At 38.9% G+C, this 20,313-nt stretch overlaps 1 protein-coding gene across 7 annotated transcripts in view; it reads right to left on the bottom strand.

The window, feature by feature from the left end:
* Positions 1–140: 140 nt before the first annotated feature.
* mink1 (misshapen-like kinase 1) overlaps positions 141–20,313 on the bottom strand; it is a 43,583-nt gene continuing 23,410 nt past the window's right edge. Inside the window, exons 13-32 of one of the 7 annotated variants that reach the window (XM_079448771.1) lie at positions 19,751–19,837; positions 18,163–18,339; positions 17,882–18,043; positions 15,562–15,828; positions 14,617–14,696; positions 14,432–14,535; positions 14,137–14,231; positions 13,890–13,913; positions 12,068–12,216; positions 11,633–11,753; positions 11,240–11,356; positions 10,985–11,096; positions 8,621–8,776; positions 7,259–7,402; positions 6,978–7,112; positions 6,611–6,711; positions 5,961–6,110; positions 5,022–5,181; positions 4,403–4,542; positions 141–3,794 (exon numbers count right to left, since the gene is read on the bottom strand). In XM_079448771.1, the coding sequence (XP_079304897.1) occupies positions 3,711–3,794; positions 4,403–4,542; positions 5,022–5,181; positions 5,961–6,110; positions 6,611–6,711; positions 6,978–7,112; positions 7,259–7,402; positions 8,621–8,776; positions 10,985–11,096; positions 11,240–11,356; positions 11,633–11,753; positions 12,068–12,216; positions 13,890–13,913; positions 14,137–14,231; positions 14,432–14,535; positions 14,617–14,696; positions 15,562–15,828; positions 17,882–18,043; positions 18,163–18,339; positions 19,751–19,837 (2,565 nt within the window). In that variant the 3' untranslated portion in view covers positions 141–3,710. The remainder of the gene's footprint in view (positions 3,795–4,402; positions 4,543–5,021; positions 5,182–5,960; positions 6,111–6,610; positions 6,712–6,977; positions 7,113–7,258; positions 7,403–8,620; positions 8,777–10,984; positions 11,097–11,239; positions 11,357–11,632; positions 11,754–12,067; positions 12,217–13,889; positions 13,914–14,136; positions 14,232–14,431; positions 14,536–14,616; positions 14,697–15,561; positions 15,829–17,881; positions 18,044–18,162; positions 18,340–19,750; positions 19,838–20,313) is intronic. The other 6 variants (XM_079448774.1, XM_079448772.1, XM_079448776.1 and 3 more) reach the window with 6 other exon arrangements.

The following is a 20,313-nucleotide window of genomic DNA, read 5'->3' as shown; positions in this document are numbered from 1 at the left end:
CATAAACACTAAAATTAAGTTTGAAACATCTAGCACTTCTCAAACAAACAACTTCTGAAAAGTATAACAACAGAGCGATAATGAACCCATCACAGAGGATCAACTTTATCAAGACCTCCAAATTGACCTTTAACCTCTCCTGGCTACTGCTATTAAACCAAAAAAATTAAAACAAAATAATGAACCTTTAATTCTTTGGAGTAGTAAATATTTTACAAAACCAGCTAAGGGATTAACTTCATATTACTAGAGAACAGCGAGTGAAATGCCACATGTTAGCATAGTGCTAATAGCATGTCGAGTAGATAAATATTTCAAACACAGCAGATAAAGGCCTTAAACGAAACCAGAAAGCTCCACACCGCTCTAAAAACAGCCAAGTGACCTGGTCTAGCATTTAAAAAAGCTTCTTTTGTCGAATATTAACAAGCAGGTGGATTTCACGACCATATCTGGGGAACATTTGAGAAACACAAGCTGCTTTAAAATCTGGGAGATCAGGAGAAAGTCTTAATGTTACATTTGGTCGTTGGTGCCTTCACAATTCTGACATGAGTCCCATTTGTGGCTTGAATCCAGTGGTGATGCGTGTGTACGTTTGGCCATACTGGTCCACGATAGCTTTTAACTGGTCTTCTCTTTCTCCTCCGCTCTCTTTCCTCGGAGGGAATAATGAACGGCACACACTCGGATCAAAAATAGCTCTCCTATTCACACATGCACATTCGCACACCCACACGGCACGCTCTCTTTTATAACGCTCGCCGGGAAAGAGAGGGGAGGGAGACGAGTCTGAATGTACAGCGAATGTACAGCGTTGACTTCGAAATAAGGAGAAGCGTCGTGTTAGAATTAATATTCACACAGCGACATGTTATGATATACATAAACGCAGTCAGTTATTGAGTTCTATTTATAGCATTGTGTTTATTCAATTCTTCTGTATGTAATTTCACAAATATATTTAGGTACAACAACAAAAAAAAACAATTGTGTGTCCTGCTTTTATAAACTCTTCCATACAATATGATGTCATAAACTATATAACCTCTCTAGTATATTTGATCCTTATTCTGATATAAAAACCATAAGCCTCAAAAATCTCACCAAATTCCAAGAGCTCTTTGGAATGCCGGAGACTGTTACTTCACAGTCCTCGCCATGACAACCCGAACCTTTCCTGAACCTCCCGCATGACAACCTGAGGCTTTCCCTCTTTGGCAAAATTATACAGCCAACTGGAAGCTAAACACCCATCATCCACTCCGGAACGAAGAGCTCGGTCTTTCATCTACCTGTTGGGCTATTTTTAGACGTTAACTAAATGGGCAGCTGTTGCTGTGAGCTTTCAGTCTAAATACTGCAGAGAAACATTTTATGGCTTTGTGCTAAAACGGGGCGAGAGAGGAGCCTGTCTTGGTGTTCTGGCTATTGTCAGATTAAGTGCACTTTGTTGGCACGAGACCCCTGACTGAATGACGGACTAGCTTTCTTTTGAAATCTCGCTAACTTCCCTGAACATCAATTCTTACTGAAACAATCACTTGATCATCGCTCACGTACACACGATCTAGCAAATATACCCAATCCAAGGCACTGTTATTTCAGTAAACATGGCAGTTTGATTTATGAAGCAAGACAATGCTTACAAATCCTATAGCGAAAGTGAAGAGGAACGTAAAGATTTGAAAAGAGAACATTTGTCATAATGGCACAGCAGAATCTAGTTAAGACATCTCGATTTTTTCTTGTTACTTACTTAAATGCAACTTTATTTATAAATGTCTGATGTGTTTTGCTCATTGACTGTGTCATCACTGCTTGTCTAGACAAGTGTCACTTTGTGACACCAGAAAGGGGGAGGGGCTTATTAGATCACTTATGATGATTGTACTGCCACAATGATGATCTACTGTACAAATTTATAATTCTTAACTAGAAAAATATTCACTGAGGACCAAAGTGCGTCATGAATTTATGTTTGTAATTACAACAAGCTCATATCCTCTTTGTAAAAGGCAGCGTTTTCCGAATACCTATAATACCATTTTTTAAAAGCTGGGACAAAATAAAGACTATATTCTGAAGACATTATTGTAGACCAGTTTGCAGGCAATATGCTGCCGATTTTCTGCATGGAAAAGTTCAGAAATAACATGTGCGGTCTAGTATTGCAGAGTAACACAAGGTATAAACCCATCACTAATCCTTAAACTATTGCTTGATGCTGATCCTACTGTATGTTACTGATTAATATTTCCCATTGATACACACACTTGCGCGCACACGCTTCTCTTGACGCACGCAGTCTGAGAACAAATCATAATCTTGCTCAGATTCATGCCCAAGTCGTCTAAAATATGTCGGGGTCCAAATATTTCTTACAGAAAAAGTCTGATTAAATGCACATCCCTGATACAATCCAGAACTGCAAGCCTGCCTGATAAAAAAAACCATACATTTACAACATCGAGCGATTTTGACAGCATAAACACAAGATCGGAAAAAAGTGCGAGGAAAAAAATGCCAACATCGTATAATGTAGTGATTTCACCTGCTAAAAAAACATGTGCCTAGTGAATACAAACAAGATCTAAATACGATCGTGGCTGCTATGTACAATTTACATCGTGTCAACTGATCTATACATTTATGCTGCCAAAAACAAAATCAATCATATCCAGAGAAACGTATCTTTCTGGTCCTAGAATCAGAATAACCGAAGAGAGACTCCTTCGTAAAACGTTGTACGAGAACGAGCACACAGCACGTATTGCAATAGAACGCCTATAGAACAGCAGATAATGAAAGTAGGTGTCATATACCAAATACGTTTACGTACAGAGAATATCCAACTGTAGTATGATGATACTTTCCACATAAAAAAGAAAAAAAGTGCTTTGAAAAGCGAAACCAGAGACTGTGACTTGGTCTTACCAGCCGACTGGTGGAAAAGCAAAACGCTGGCTTCTCTTTTCTAAGCCAACACCTTCGAACGGTTTACACATTTTTAACGGCGACAAATTATTGTTTATACGTCAAAAAAAGTAAAACTCTTCCCTTTCCCTCTCTCAGAAGGAAAATTTGAATTTGAAACCACATTCTAATCTACTAATTGAAAAGAAAACGTCACTTTTATCCAAAACTGTAAATGCAACCGATAACAAACAGCTACTACACTATACACTGGAAATGGAAAATTACAGATGTCGCAGTATCACCTTAAACCACCGCAGAGTTTCCAGCTGTTGGTCGTAGCTTCTAAAGTCTCACAAACGCACGTGCCGCTGCTGCGTCAGAACACGTGCAACAGTTTTGTGATTTTCTTAGTTTACACACATTTCCGGTAATAATGTACAATTAGTCTTTTCGTCTGGTCCTAAAAACGTCAGAAATAGAAGAATGGGAGAGGAATGTTGTTACAGGGAGCTGAAAGCTAACCGTGTAAATGAATTACTGTAGCTGTACACAACATTGCTCTGCCAGAGGTCAGCGGCGTGCTCACAGACACACGCACACTTTGTGCAGTTGGCTCAGAAATCACAGGAGAATGAAGGAGTGTCTTCTGGAAGATGAGGAACGAGTAACTGGGTTGGTCTGTAGTCTTGTTCGGGTTTGCGGGTTTGTATTTACAGAGTGTGCATGTGAGAAATGGTTGCGTGTTGGAATCTTTTTAGTGTTTATATGTGCGCGCACAGCAGGATCTACGTTCACCAGTTCATAATGCAGTTTCTGTTGAGGGTCATGAAGTAGACTTGACTGCTGCCACCAGAACGGATGGAGGCGAAAAACACCTGAAAACAAAGAAACGCAGAAACAGTTATAACAGTAGACATAAAAATATGTAAAAAAACGGTCAACAAAACTGACTATAATGTGTAGGACATTCAAAATATTGGGGGATAAATGCAATGTTGGTTGTTTTATTTCTTATATGATATCTTATGTTATATTTTTGATTTGATTCAATTTATTGTCATTACACACATACAAGTACAGTGCAACGAAATGTATTTTTAGAAGAAGATAAAGCATAACATGGGGAAGGTGGGGAGAAAAACATGTACACAATACACCAAAGACAAGACTTGCAACAGGGATAGGTAATCCAGTTCCGACAAGCAGCATCTGATTCTGCTGCCATGGTGGCGCCGCATGCAGACCCACTTGTCAGGCTGGCGGGTCAAAGCGACGAAGGCAAGATATATCTATCTCCAGATGGTGTAGTGATTTGTACAATACAAATTGTCTCTAAATTAAATGTATTTAGAGCTGTGTTTGTATATGGTTGCCTTCATAAAGTAATATAGCGGTTGAACTATTTGGATTCATAAAAGGAGAAAAAAAAGAAAAAAACAAATATCACCCTTCGAATCAAAATGTTTATTTGTGAGCTTGTCACCTTATCGTTTCTTTCACACAGGAATTTAAGCCTTTGAGCTCTCTTGTGCATGAAGACTCCGTCAAGGTGTCCCGTCTCAACCGAGCGGATCTCGATGGCTTTCTCTCCCCAGCCCATAATCTGATTAGAGCAGATATGAGCTACAAACACAACACCAGCACACGGAGAAGAACCTCTTATTAGTCACTTAAATAGTATCAAATATGTATTGCAATAATGGTAGAATGGATAAACTCAATTATAGAAAACACAGCTCTGTTCCACAACTTCGTAAACAGCATTTTAAAATATGTCAGCAGCATTATGGGTAAAAGATCACAGTAAAAGTAATACGTGGTAATTAAGATCAGTAAAAAAAAGATCCAAGACAGATGAGTGATAAGAAATGTCAATTAAAAATATATACTAAACTGATAATTATTTATACATAAAAATATACAATTCTATAGAATTGCATATATTTTTATTTTATACATTTTATTAGATATAAAAAAAATCTATTTCAGTGAAAGGTTCTCAGAAGGTGGCCGACTATGTTTTGGAACAGAGCTTCTCAAGCTTTATTGCTAAAAGACAGCAAAGATCACTTTTCAGTAGTCATAAGAATATTCTCACGCACCCACAGATGTGGGCATTTCTCCCCACTGCAGCACAACATCTTTAATGATGCGCCCATACGTGTTGACGTAAACGCCCTCGTCCTCGTAACACAACAGCATCTCCATCCCATCTGAATTAGGCAGGAATACGATTGCGTGAGGAGTCACCTGTGACTGGATCTACAACGACAGATACAATACACAGTATTAACATACTGTACATGTATAAGAAAATATGAATATTATATGAGTGAATATTATATGAGTGATTAGGCTGGAGGCAACGTTCAGTTTTACTTTCATAAGTCCCCACCTAGTGGCCATTTTCCAGTATTGAAGTTTGTTATTCCCGTTGTCCATAAGAGAGAGTCGCTCAATGGGAGTTCCAAATTTTCGCTTAACGTGATTCATGGAGCCTTCAGTTAGTTTCAGGAAGTAATTTTTTTTCTTTAAATGCTTTATTTCTCAAATGTTTTGTGTTTTTTATAATTGAGTTTTTAATGACAAAAGATTGCGCGTCAGCACGCAAACAATCTTTGCCTTGGAGAAAGATATGCCTGTACGTTTATTTACTATCTGTACGCATTCTCATTTTGTGTTAACATAATAAAGATTCTTGGAAGTTAAACTGTGATAGATTTAAGATAATTAAACAAATGTCATTTGGCATCACACGACACCCATGTGCAAATAGCAGTGCACACGTTTATATGTATACCATTTGTTTCATATCTTGTTTATTGCATGTCAGTTTTACAAAAAAATTTAAGTGTCGCAGAAGTAAACATTCTGGAAAGGATAAACTGCTTTGTGTGTGTTTGTTAGTTAGTAAGCTAGCTGTCTAACTTCTGTAGAGAGACGCTGTTGCGAGGACAGCACTGTCCAAGTGAAGCGGTTCCCGTGGTGATACTGGTGAAATAGAACCAGAAAGAACTGTTATATAAACAGATTTCACTCACATGCACAGGAATGTAGATGTCATAGTTGTTTCCAGAGTCGACATCAATGGCGTGGAAGCCAGCACTTGACCCATAAATGACCTTTAACCTTTGACCCTCTTCCACTGTGAGGTCAACCAACAGAGGCCTATGTGGCAGGTCCCCGAAAGACTGCAAAGAATGATTACAACTAATCAACACAACCCAGTACAGAGACTACGTGAAAGAATAAATACGTATCATTAAGTCCATATCAAAGTCATTAGATAAAAGACAGTAAGTTCAGTTATGTCCTGTTTGCTGACAGATATTTGGTTTCATTTTGATAAGAAAGAAAAGGGAAAATGCATCCTAAAACTCAAAGCGGACATCAAACACGATGCAACAAAAAAAATTGGACTAATTCTCCCTAAAATGAAATACGTGCTGTTATTGTTAGTACACAAATGTAGAAATGTGTAAATGATTGTGTATATTAATATGAATATGGTTTACCTTATAAGTGAATGATGATATAATTTCCAGTGCGTTTTTTAGCTTCATAAGACTTATAGCGCACACCATTTCAACTTTTTTATCGACTGAATTGACATTGAATTCTTACATTTTTGCTTGATAGAACAACATGCTGTAAAAGCCAATAAATATTGATTATTTCAAATTGTCTCTACCTTAAAGGCCATGAATTTGTGGTAAGGTTTGGGAGCCCAGGCATAAACCTCTACTGCATTCTTCAGAGCGATAACCAAAAACTTAATCCTTTCATATTTCACTGGGAAAAATAAACACAAAAATCCTCACAGCACATGACACAAACACAGTTAGAGATGTGTAATACTGAGACAGAAATGTGTAAGAAGTGTTTCTTTTGTTATATCATTAACCACTACTAAAACACATTTCACCAATGAATACCAAACTAATTTATATCGTTTACCTATTTTTTATTCACATCGTGTTGTGCACATTTCAACCCTTAATACTTAGCAGTATAATGCACAAAACAAATGCCACATGTGCTGCAAAGTGCACACTTACCCACTTTGTAGTGGACACACCCCTCCATTTCCCCTACTGTGGTCCAGCCCTGTTTCTTCTCCACCTCTGGGTCATTATGAAGGATTTTATTCCTCAACCAAGCCAGATAATACACACGCACCTTATTTTTCTTTCCTGAGGGAGAGATGCTGAATATAAGAATGAAGGTGTACATTCATGTATCTCGGCTGATCACAGAATGAGCTGTGAGGAGGGAATGAATGTACGGTCTCAGTGACACGCTAGTATGTTCTAATATGTAGTATGAGTGAAGATAGAACCTGATATAGTGATGAGTAAGTTCAGTCCCTCCAGAACGTCCATCTGCTGGAATCTGCGTGAGTTGATCAGTGGATACACTTTACCCTGTCCACTGCGATCCAGCAGCTTCAGACCGTTTTCTGTCCCCACCAGAAGATTCACACCTGACAGAGCAAACACTATTGTAACCCTTGGAAAGTGTCAGGAAAACTATTCTGAACTCTATTTACCAACTCATTTCACTCTGAAGTTGTTTGCTTTTTGCAAAACTTAGTTTTAATCTATGTTTTTGACCATTTTACATCACACGCCTAAAAATACACCTAATAAAAGAGGCATTCTTGGATTCAATCCTAACAAATTTTCACACGTTTCTGGTGTTTCGTGCAGGCGCCTGGCTGCTGCAGTGCATCGTGACCGGACTGCCTCAAGCTCTCTGCCTGCCGTGGCTGTCTTAGGGCGGTTTCACACTAGCACTTTTGGTGTGCACCCGGGTTTGATAAACATTAGAAATCGGTTCTTTTGGGTGATGTGAACACTGTCTTCTGAACCTGATGAGGAACGAGTAACTGTGTTGGTCTTTAGTCTTGTTCGGGTTTGTATTTACCGAGTGTGCGTGTGAGAAATGGGTGTACCCGGTCTGAAACTGTACCCGAGTCCGCTTAAAAAGGGAGGTTTGGGGTACGTTTCATGTGAACTCCAGTATGACCTGAAGCGATGGAAACCAAACTAACGGTTCAAAAGCATAAATGTATAAAAGTGATGCGAGCAATGTTATGCATTTTGACGCCTTCTCCTGCGTCGTTGTTACAAGTGACAGGGTAAACAGTTGCAGGCTGATGATGCAACGACCCGCGGTTCGGACCCAAAAATAATCATATGAACGCAGTCCAGTGGGTGCAGGGGGAGCAATCGAACTAGGGTTCGGATCAGGCAATCAAACTAAATGTGAAACCGACCTTACAGGCAGTTTCAGTGCTGGTTGTGTGTTGACTTTCCGCTCATGCTGACATTTGTCCTCGGTCTAAGGTGTGTTTCATAGTCCAGCCGGGACTGTGTGTTATAACATTCCAGTTTTCCCCTTGTACCAATTCATTTTGGATTTCACAGATATGTTTAAACCCTCTACCATCAGATAACAGATAGCATGCAGACAAACTAGAACACAAACACTAAAAAACTACTTTTATCTCATTTCACTACAACAAAGAAAATCTAAATTAGTAATAACAGTACCAATGTGCTAAAATGGCCAAATGTTACTTCACAGCGAGGATATTTTTGAAGTAATTGTGCTACTGTCGTGAAAAGTTAAGTAAATGCGTAGCATTGCAAACACTGGTAGACACACACCTACGCACAAGTTCTCATTCAGTTCTTACCCCAGAGAGCAGCGCAGAGGATCTCAGAGTTGAATCTTTTCTTGTATTTGCGGATTTCAGGAGTGTCGCTAACTGGGCGAGTGTTGGTGGGATTGACGTTGACCATTGATCCTTTCCTGACCTCCAGTTTCAGCTGCTCAAAACGAGAGCCCAGACCTACACCCACACAACAGATGCACAATTACTACATGATGGATATTACACTGGAACATACTGTTTTGCAGTATTAATATATAGAACATTTTGCAAATACTGATCCACTTTTTTTATTTGATAAATCTTACATACAGGTGCATCTCAAAAAATTAGAATATCATGGTAAAGTTCTTAATTTTTTTAATGAATTAAAAAAGCAAGCTTTCCTACATTTTAGATTTATTGCACACAAAGTGAAATAATTCAAGATTTTTTTGTTTCAATTCTGATGGTTACAACTTGCAGCTTATAAAAATAAAAATGTAAGTACCTAAAATCTTTTTTATATTTTCTCAAAGATGTATAAAAAAATGTATTTACAAAACAGAAATGTTCAAGATCTCCAAAGTATGTTCAACTATGCACCCAATACATGGTTGGAACCCCTTTAGCATGAATTACTGCTTAAATGCGTTTTTGAAACCCAGGTTGCTTCGATAGCGGCCTTCAACTTGTTTGTATTGCTAGGAAAAGTCGTTTCAAGATCTTTGGTGAGCTTCACAAGGACTGAAGCCAGAGTCAGCACATCAAGAGTCACTACACACAGACTTAAGGAAATGGGCTACAGCTGCCACATTCCTAGAACCAAGCCACTCCCGAACCAGAAACAACATCAGAAGTGTCTCATCTAGGCTAAGGAGAAAAATAACTGGACTGTTGCTCAGTGGTGCAAAGTTCTCTTTTCAGATGAAAGAAAATTTAGCATTTAATTCGGAAATCAGGTCCCAGAGTCTGGAGGAAGAGCGGAGAGGAACGGAGTCCAAGTTGCTTCAAGTGAAGTGTGAAGTCTGGGATGATTTGGGGTACCATGTCATCTGATGGTGTTGGTCCACTGTGCTTTATCAAGTCCAAAGTCAATGCAGCCGTCTACCAGGAGATTTTAGAGTACTTCATGCTTCAGTCTGCTGAGAAGCTTTTTGGAGTTGCAGATTTCCTTCTGCAGCAGGACTTCACACCTGCCCACAGTGCCAAAACTACTTCTAACTGGTTAGCTGACCATGATATTATCGTGCTTGATGGCCAGCCAACTAGCCAGACCTAAACTCCCTAGAGAATCTATGGTGTATTGTCAAGAGGAAGACAAGAAACATCCTACCAAATAATACAGATGAGCTGAAGGCCGCTATCAAAGCAACCTGTGCTTCAATAACACCTCAGCAGTGCCACAGGCTGATTGCCTCTGAATCTTTGCAGATCCTTTCAGTGCTGTTTACATGTCCCCTTAATGTTGCAATGTGATTCAAAATTTTCTTAACATGTACATAAAATATATTCAGAACAGAACTTCTGCGCAAGCCCACATCTTATTAGACTCTGTTTCTGGTTAAATATAAACTAAATCAGTTATTGAGCAAGGACATCAGTTTTCAAAGCTGTCTCTTTACTCACCCTCATAAGCAATTTACTAATGATATATAATTTGAGCTATTGGGTTTGATTTCATAGAAAATTAATTTTGCTAAACAGCTTAAAGGGACAGTTCAGCCAAAAATACTAAATCTGTCTTCATTTACTTAACCTAGAGTTGTTCAAAATCTAAATACATTTCTTTGTTCTGATGAGAGTCATCAGTCAACAGTTCTTGGCCTCCACTGACTACCATAGTAGGAAGAAATTACTCCAGAAGGTTTGCTTTCCTACATTCGTCCAAGTATCTTCTTTCGTGTAAAAGAGAACAAAAACATTTATTATGGTACTCAATGGTAGCCAAGAACTGTTTGGTTACAAGCATCCTTCCAAATATCAGAATTTTCGGTTACACTTCAGTATAGGGGGCCATTCTCACTATTAACTAGTTGTTAGTAGCATGTCTATTATTGGCATCTTGGGTGTTTATTAGTACTTATAAAGCACATATTCTGCATGACTATATTCTACATCCCTTATCCTACTCAATACCTAAACCTAACAACTACCTTACTAACTATTAATAAGCAACAAATTAAGTGTTTATTGGGGGGAAAGTTGTAGCTAATGGTTTGTTAATAGCGATAATTGTGAATTGTGTGACCGAATTTTCGTTTTTGGGTGAACTGTTCCTTTAAGTAACCTGCAATTTTGTGTTGCAAACAGAGATGGCCATAGAGAGGCAAACGAAATGCACTGGCGCATTAAAACAAATCAATATCAAGTAGTTAATCATATAAGCAGTACAAACAATGACCACACCTCCAACAGACATGTTATCTCCAGTACCACCAGGCGCCTGGTACATTCCAAGGTCCACAAAGGTAGTAAAGGAGGATTTTCCGGAAGCTTTCACCAATCCCCTGGACTGATACTGAAATTGACAGCACGATCTGTGTTAACCAATTAACCACACACACTTTGTACTGTATATGAGACACAGACCACACACATGAAGCAAAACATTTTTGAAATGATAAACGCTGTAGAGAACGTTTGTGTGGGTAGAGAGCTCACATCATAGGTAGAGTCTTTCCCAGGAGAAGAGTGGGAGGCCGAGTCTGTGGGAGAGTGGGAGGGCTGGACCACATCGGGTAGGTTAGTGTATCCATTATGACTCCGCTTTTCTGGAGTCTGTCAGAATCACGAACACACAGTTCTACTTTCATTTTCACAGAAGAAAAACAAGTATGTGGTTCACAAGCACAGAACCCATCACGCTGCCTATCCTTAATTGTTTTGAAGAAAACTGATGGAAAATGCTAGGTTGCAAAATTGTGCTACATGATAAGATACTTCATTTTGATCAATCCCATAATGCACTGTGACAAAGTTTCTATCCAATGTGGAAATGAGCAGCTTATATTATTTCTTTTACGCTAAAGTCAGAGTTGAACACGCGCATCTTACCCTCTGTACAAGCATGGTTTGGTCCCCATATACTCCAGCACGTTCTTCATCTCCCCCTTCACCCTCCTCCTCCTCATGGACTACCATAGTGTTCACGGAGTCAGAGTCTGCATCACGCGGGCTGAAACACAAGTTGAAAAGATAAAATTGTCTTTAGTCTCTGCATTGCTACAGGCTTTCTAACACGAGCTCAGTTGTGTGTTGACTCTTCGTGTTGAAACCAGAAGTCTTATTAATAGGAAAAAGGCTTTTGCTATGTCACGGTGGTAATAGTGGGAGGGTCATTCTTGGTAAAGAAACTATTTGATTGGATAAATAGTGTAGTGCAAGATGAGTCGTCAAAGTTTTTGATCTCTCCAAGAGGAGAAAGACTGTATATTTGCAAATCTTTAAAAAGTTATTATACATTTTTTGAAACATTCACTCCATGATTACCGGTCTGAAGGACTTTCCTCCTCCGCTCCCTCTCCACTCTCGCTCTCTTCACTGCTCTCACTGCTTTCTGAGGAGGATGAGTAGTCATTAGCCTTCACTGGAGGCCTTGGCTGTTCTTCTGCCCGCTCCTTAGAGTACAGTCCATGATCCTAACACACACACAATAAGAAAATATTTTAACTAAATGCATGTACTTGTGTCACACATCACTTATCCACTCAAAAACAACTCGAACAACCAGAAACCCCAAACTTTTTAAAATCTGGATGGAGTCAGTTCACAAGATTCTTCAGTCTTTGGAATGTGTAGGCTGTGGTGTGGGACAGGAAACTTGGGTGGTGAGCAAGAATGTGGTCTATGCATTTTCTTTCTTTCAAAACACAAAGTGTAAAAAAGACATTGATTTTAATGATGTTTTGCTTTTTGGAGCTTAAACATTTCGAGTGCCACATAAAATGAAAAAATAAATGATAAACTTGTTTTAATCTAAAAAGTAGTTGTTTGTGTTCAACTAAGAAAGGAGGTTATATATATGTCTGGGATGAAAAGGGTGAGTCAAATTCAGGGTTATGTGTCTGTTGAGTACTCAAGTAGACAAACGGACAAAAATACCCATTCCTAAATGCAAACAGACCCAGCCCATCTGTTGATGGTTCAATTCTGGATGCTATGTCATGCATTCTGACGACTTTTCACGGTTGAACGTGCTTCTCATGCTTAACATGGTCAATTTGATAAAAAACAAGTTGGAAGTATGAGGTAGTATTTCTGTACTCGATACACTACCCACAGCACTCCAACTTTTTATGATAATGGATCCCTGTGTCGGGATCCTATTCCTTTTATTGGCCATTCTCCAGGGAAAGCACGGCAAGGCGAAAGAAAGAGCCCGCCCATGTGCCATCAAGGTTATCTGCGCTTGAGCTCGTTTCTCTTGCGACAGTGAAGTTTAGGTGTGTCTGTTTGTTCATGGCATTTCAGTGCTGATGTTATATAAACTGTTGATATAACACCGGATGTGGAGATCGTTTGAAACTGATAGATGGCATGCTCCCAGTGCTGAAAGATGCTGGACATGAACTGCACGTGGTAAGTCAAACTAAGTCATATGTCTGTGTTTTGTTGGCAATCAGAGTGTACGTGCATAATGTACAAAACACGAAGGTATTAATGTGATGATGTGTAGCTTGCTCGTGCTGTAGTTCCGTCCCACTCCCCCCACTAGTCCCATCGTAATCGTACAGCTGTATCTCTCTTTTATAAATTTGATAACTCTTCGAAAATACAATGTATGCAATACTCCTGTATAGGCACTCAAGATTATTATGAGCTTGGCAGAAACTGCCTTCTTAAACCAAAGAATTTATTTAAAAATCATCAATTATCATCTAATTATTATATAAATTCTGGATGTTTAACATTCATCTTTTTATATTTTTAATATTAACCATTTTCAAGCCATTTTCGACTTCAAAGCCATTGTTTAGTGATAACCTAGAATTACACGAGAACTTTCTTCATCATTTAGTCAAAGTCATCCATTTCATTTGTTTGTAATGAAAAAATGTATCTCACGCCAAAATTATATTTGTGCATAACCAATTTCAGAATTAAGACAAATTAAACTAAACTTTTGAATGTAAGTGTGAATTTCCAATACATATTATTTTCGAATTCATTGATTCGAATTACATTCACGTATTAAAAAAAGCAAAACATTAATTTGACATTTATCCTTATTACATCATCACAATAAGACGAAAGCATGCAAGAACACATGCAAGCACACACGGACTCATGCGGGCACGAGTGCGGCACTGACCTCTCCTATTGCTCTCTTATAGCTCTGAGGGCAGAGGGAGGAAAGAGATCGATAAAGGAGAGGTGAGGGTGAGGAACAGAGGTTAGTGTTTTAAGAAGGGATGAGTTCATTCATTTTTCATGTTACTCACTCATTCACGACAGAATGATTCGGGAGCTTATGTGCGTAAGTGTTTATATTTTAAGAAGTGAATCTTAGGTGTTTATCCGAACGCGTGTGCACACACTTCTGTATGCATGCATCTCACCGCTGGTCTGCTGGGTCTGGATGAAGTTCGGGATTCTCCTGGTTTGTGTGGGCCGTCATGGGACAGGGTGGGGGAGGAATCCATCTTAGATGAACCTAAAATAAATCCGCAACATTCCACACAACATTCCACAACTTGTGAAAAACTCAAGAGCTCTCGTTCACATACTCTATGTTATTCAGAGGGGGAACAATGAGCTAATTTCAATTTTCATTAATTTTATAGCATGTTTATTAAGCAATTCCTCTGGCCTAATAGTATAAGAGAATAAACCCTCAGACACGTCCACACTCACTGAGTATGCGGTGTCTCTCTAGAGAGCCAGTCTGTGGCAGGTTGGACATGATACTCATGCTGTCTCCTCTCTCCCAGCGTTCATTACGACTCAGATCTGGATTACTGACAAACAAACAACGCACAGAGTCAGGCCTGTCACATGACCTCCATGACCTCAGCTGGAAGTGCATGTGTGCGTGTTACCTTGCTCTAACCGGGTGTCTGATACCAGATGAGAGATTTGTGTTTAATGCAGTGGCTATTGAGGCTGTTCTCTGTGGAATCTGAGAAAAAGATAATACAGAAGTCAAAACCTATACAATGAAAGCATTGATATTTATAAATCACAGAGGGGGCGATTCACAAAGAATGAATTGCACCCACTGAAAGTCTCTATTTGATTGAAATAAAGGCTTCAGTGAGTCAGAAATCAATGCAATGGCACAGTTTCCAGGTTCAGAGTGTTAGCTTGTGAATGATGCATCAGACAACCTTGATCTAGTGTACTTTAGCAGGATTGTACAGCATCAAAATTAGCTCTTAAAGGAATCGTTCACCTTATTATATCATATTCATTCTGTCATTATTTACTTGCCCTCTTGTAATTTCATACCAGTATGACTTTCTCAGATATTTTAAAGAATGTTGGTAAAAGAAAACCGTTGGGCCCCATTGACTTGTATTGGTTTTGTGTCCATACAATAGTTCTTAGTCAATGGGCAGCAACGGTTGTTGGTTACCAACATTTTTCAAAAGAGGGCGTGTAAATAATGACAGAATCCTCATTTTGAAGATGAACTATTCCTTTAAAACGTTGAAAGTGCTCTCGACAACACAGTGCGCCTGTATATATGCCCGATTGCAATACTCTTCCCCATTATTGCATCACCATTGAATGAATTTCTGCTGCCGTGACCAATAAAAATGTCCCAACATCACACGTTAACTAAATCTCATTTGTTGTCTGCTTTTCATGAGCGCAATACGGCAAGCCATCGTGCCGTGTTTTGTAAATAAGGCCCATTCTTAAATAAACCTAAAAATATGAATTTGTAGGAACTGACTACAACTATTGCATTTATTTGCTTAAAGACAGTCCACAAATATGTACAAAACCTGTATGAAAAAAAGAACTACACAGTGTCTTACTTTAGGAGGCTGTTCAATCTCTGGAAGACGGATCCAGGGCCCTCTGTCATCTCTCATTGGCCGAGACTGAGGTGCGGGGGTCTCTGAGGTGGGGTCAGAGTTTTGACGGACTAGTTCTCTGGAGTGTAGTGGGCGAGGTGTGGGTGTGGGAGAGGGATCCTGGGTGGGGAAGGCGGACATGGTCTTAGTGGGCTGATCGCAGAGAGACTGAGAGCGAGGGACAGGAGCTGCGTACGGTTTTAACGGCACCAGGTGGGCCATCTGAAACTACGCCAGATGGGAAGGAGGAGCGATAAAGAGAGAGTAGTGTACCAATGAAAGGCAAGTGGCATTGTGAAAAGTTGCCGTGGGTAAATTATTGGAATATAGAGATGGGGATACATCAATTTGGGAGAGAAGGAAACGTATGGCATAGAGAGAAGGGCAGCAAGCCGGGGAGAGGGGGGATTGGGTTATGGGGAGGTTGTTAAGTAGTGGTTGTTGCAGGAAAGTGAAGAGGACGTCCGTGAAAATGAAGGATAACAGAGGAAGTGAACAGGTCACACAGGAAAGAAAGACAAGAACAAGTATGTTACTGAACAGGAAGGAGTAAAGAGTTAGCAGGCCAAAGCATGCAGCATGAACATGGTTTGTACACCTTTTATTCATGATTATTTTGTAATTAATAGATAAGATTTCTCACATAACTAAATGATAATCATTTAAAAGAAATTAAAGCTGCAAATCCACCAAGAAAAGATAAGAAAAGATTAAGCGCTTTGGGTGTACAGCAACATGACTAAATGACTAAATGCAACACACAATAAAGTGCTATATAAATTAGGGATGCTCCGATCCACCTTTTTTGCTTCCGATACCGATTCCGATACCTGAGATTCAGTATCGGCCGATACCGAGTACCGATCCGATACTAAGGTAAAAATTTTAAAGTGCACAATTACTTAATAAACTATGTGCATTGCTGTGCAAGACATCAGGCTCGACTTAACATAAATTTCCTGACCCCGTAAAACAAAATAACAAACTAATGATTCACAAATTTAGTAAATAGTTTATTAAACCAGCACCGGTGCAAAACAAATGAAAAATAAAACAAAAGTGTTCACTATCTTTGGACAAAAGACATTCAAAATTAAAGTGCAAATTAAGCAGCTGAATATAACAACAGCTTCACTAGCTTGATAAACGGGTATAAATAAATGGAAACAAAATCTCTTAATAATTTTTAAGAAAGTGCAAAATTAATAAAAAAAATCAATTCGCAAAAAAAAGCTGCTGAAATTGAGCAAAAAAGTAATAGCTTTACTGCTTTAGATATATTTAAAATAACATGAATCAGATCTTTTTAATGCTTTAGTCACTAAAGCAAAGTCCACTTAACTAAACTAAAGTTTAGTGAAAATAAAATTTAACATCCAACACAGAAACAGATGAATAAAACACTAGCTTCCCTAGCTGAGTAAAACTGCACATGTTTGTTGCATTTAACGTGGCATTTTGTGGCACAAAATTCTCATCCAACCAGTGTGCGGTTAAACTTAAAAGCGACACGGGGGACACGTCGCAGCTGCAGATATCTGTTGTAAAACTCACCGCATTGACATCTTTAATTTTTTCGGATATGTGTTTGCTTTTTGACTTTTCGGTACAGTTCAAGGTAGAGTTAAATATTTACGCTTCGGCGTGTCATACTGCGGCTCCAGGTGGTTTATAAGGAGTCTGAAGCCATTATTCGCAACGACGGACAGCGGTTGCCCATCCATAACAATGAAAGCGGTGGAACTTATTGGCGTAGCTGTTGTAAAATAACTCCAAATGACAGATATTTTGGCTCGCTCCATGCTGTTCGCCGCTATATGTTCACTTGTTCACGTGCACTACGTACAGAGCACGTTGCTAGCGTATGATGTCGCACGTTGCGCAATGCGCAGCCGCCCACGAGAGAGTTTAAGCGCCGGTGTCTCCATGAACTTTTACATCGTCTAGCACAAATTTTATGTCAGATCGGGTATCTAGAATTTTATTACGTATCGACGCCGATACCCGATACGAATATCGGATCGGAGCATCCCTAATATAAATGCGTCATTTAAACAAAAATGATATAGATTGTCACTATATTCATTACTAGAAAAAAAACCTACAAATTTTCCCTAAGAAAATTCTGACATTACCAATTTTCCTGGTAACCATGATCGAAGGTAACAGTAGCTGGCATCCGTCTGTACATTATTATTATTCCATTTTGAGGAATGATGGCAGAATTACCACACTAAGATTATATATATTTACGTAGGGAATAATACAACAAGTTGCCCACCTTGCCCTGTCCACCCTGTGGTTCCACAGGCCTCTGCATAGGCGGAGTCTGTGCGGCTCCTGACTGGTTAATGGACTCAGACCGTGATTGTATGTTGGTGTCTGAGACTGTAGTGCAGATTTTGGGAGAACCCTGTCTGTTCAATTTACTGCGCTCCTCAACCTACAAGGCAAACAAAGAGAGCATTGAACCTTTACCATATACATTTTTAATGTCATGGCACTTGACAACAGCAGATTTGTTACAGTTGTGAGCTGTATATGTCCTGTGTGTAAGTATACTTCTCTAGCCCAGGCCGGTTTATTGTTCTCCAGGTTCTTGCTGTAGTGGTACATCTGTGGCTTCTTGTCTTGTTGTTGCTGTTGTTGCAGTGAGACAAGGTAAGCATGCTCCTGCTGGAGCTGTCTCTGAAGTCTCTCTGACTGCCTCTGCTCCTCCAGCTGTTTACGCTTGTACTCCTGCACAAAGAAATACACAATTAATAACTGATTGACTAACACTTGAATTATAACACTTTTATGCTTAAAGAAGTAACACACAGCATGCACAGACACATACAAAAACACACAAAACCCAGACTTTACAGCCCTTCCCCTTCACACACAAAAATAAGATTACTAAATAAAAAGACAAATATTGACAATTTACTGTAAATAATAATAATTATAATACACACATAGTAGGAATGGATGATGGAACATTGTTGATGTAGGTACAATATGTAGTTTATATGATAAATATAAATTTTAGGAACAAAAGTATAATGTTTGAAGTAGATTTATGTCTGTATGCTTTCTGTCTTGAGACCTCTTGTGGCACTTGTGGCTATTGAGAACACTTTTCAGGATTGCATTGGAAGAACATCTATAATTAAATAATGATTTTACCAGAAACTTTTACAAGTTAAATATTCTAGTGAAAAGTAGGCTTAAAATATATATTAACTGTGCTAATACTGTAACATTGGAAGCCGATAACCGATATATTTGGGCGGATATAAAGAATCAGTTTTTGGTATCGACCAAAAATTACATAAACGCCTATTTTATAATAAATAATTTATTTACTTTCTATTACAAAAAGTTGAAAACTTCTACTTAAAACTTGAATTTTAAGTTGAAAAACTGATTTTGTTATATAATGTACAACAATGTACCAAAATATTATATTTGTTTCTCTAATATACAAGACTTTGATCTTATTTGACCAGCCAACAGTAAAAAAAACGCGTAGCCATAACATTTTCACTCGAGGAATTTGAGTAAGTGAACATCTATAAAACAGCCATAGTGTTTTGGGTAAACACTTCAGCTGTTCATTTCAAACATAACTTATCGATTTCTGACATTGACAAAAACACACAGGAAAAACTCGTCCTTTAGTACTCCTGCACTGGAACATTTCCAAATCATATTTCCAAATACTTAAGGGCACAGTTCACCCAAAAATGAAATTTCTGTTATCATTTACTCACTCTCAAGTTTTAAACCTCTATACATCGTGTTGTTCGGCTGAACACAGAAACATATATTTGAAAGAATGTTTGTAAAACAATCCACTATGGTAGTCAATGGTGCCCCAGAACTGTGCCGTTTCCCACATTCTTTGAAATATCATCTTTTGTGTTCAACAAAAATACATTTATAGAAGTTTGAAACAACCTGAGGGTGAGAGTAAATGATAACAGAATTCTCATTTTTGGGTGAACGATTCATTTGTCCTCATTTCTACAGCAGATCAACTCTGATTTCCGGAGGCATCTGATCATTTCAAAACAAGCTAGGGGCCCTGTGGCACGAGACACAAATCTGGCAGATGACAGAGGGAGCCAGATCAGAGAAACAGAGGGAAAAGCAAGACTTGGGTTACCATCAGCAATGCCTGTTCCTGCAGTAATTGCTGCTGCAGTATCTCTAACTGCCGCTGTTCTTCTTCCAACTTATGTCTTATAAACTCCTACAGAGAGAGAGAGAGGAATGAGGAGAGAGAGAGAGAAACGAGGAGCAGTGGAGGAGGAGGAAGAAGAGTCAGATGAGAATAGACTCAAAGGAGTGGAATTAAAAAGACATTTGACAGAGCGGACAGATTCACCTGTCTGAGAGAGGCAGACATTTTAAAGAAGTGTTTCTGATTGGCTTTTTTAAAATGGCTGAAGACACCACAGCGGAGGAGATTTGTTCCACATGCTTCGCAGCAGCGACACACAGTTTTCACAATCTTAAAACGGTGCGTGCCAAACGGTTCCCATCACTGTCGGCGATGTTATGAGAGCGTTTCCTCATCAGTTTTATTGTGAAAACACTAATAAGGGTGCCGTTGGCCATGTACGTGTGATGTAGTTTAAAAGAGTGTGTCCTGTGGCACACTGCATGCTAATTCATGCTGATTGGTCTTTTGTGTTTGTGTCACTTTGAATCGTATTGAATGTAGGT

Source organism: Barbatula barbatula, assembly GCF_947034865.1.
Source record: "Barbatula barbatula genome assembly, chromosome: 2".
NCBI lineage: Eukaryota > Metazoa > Chordata > Actinopteri > Cypriniformes > Nemacheilidae > Barbatula > Barbatula barbatula.
This window is presented reverse-complemented; position numbering and strand designations above follow the sequence as displayed.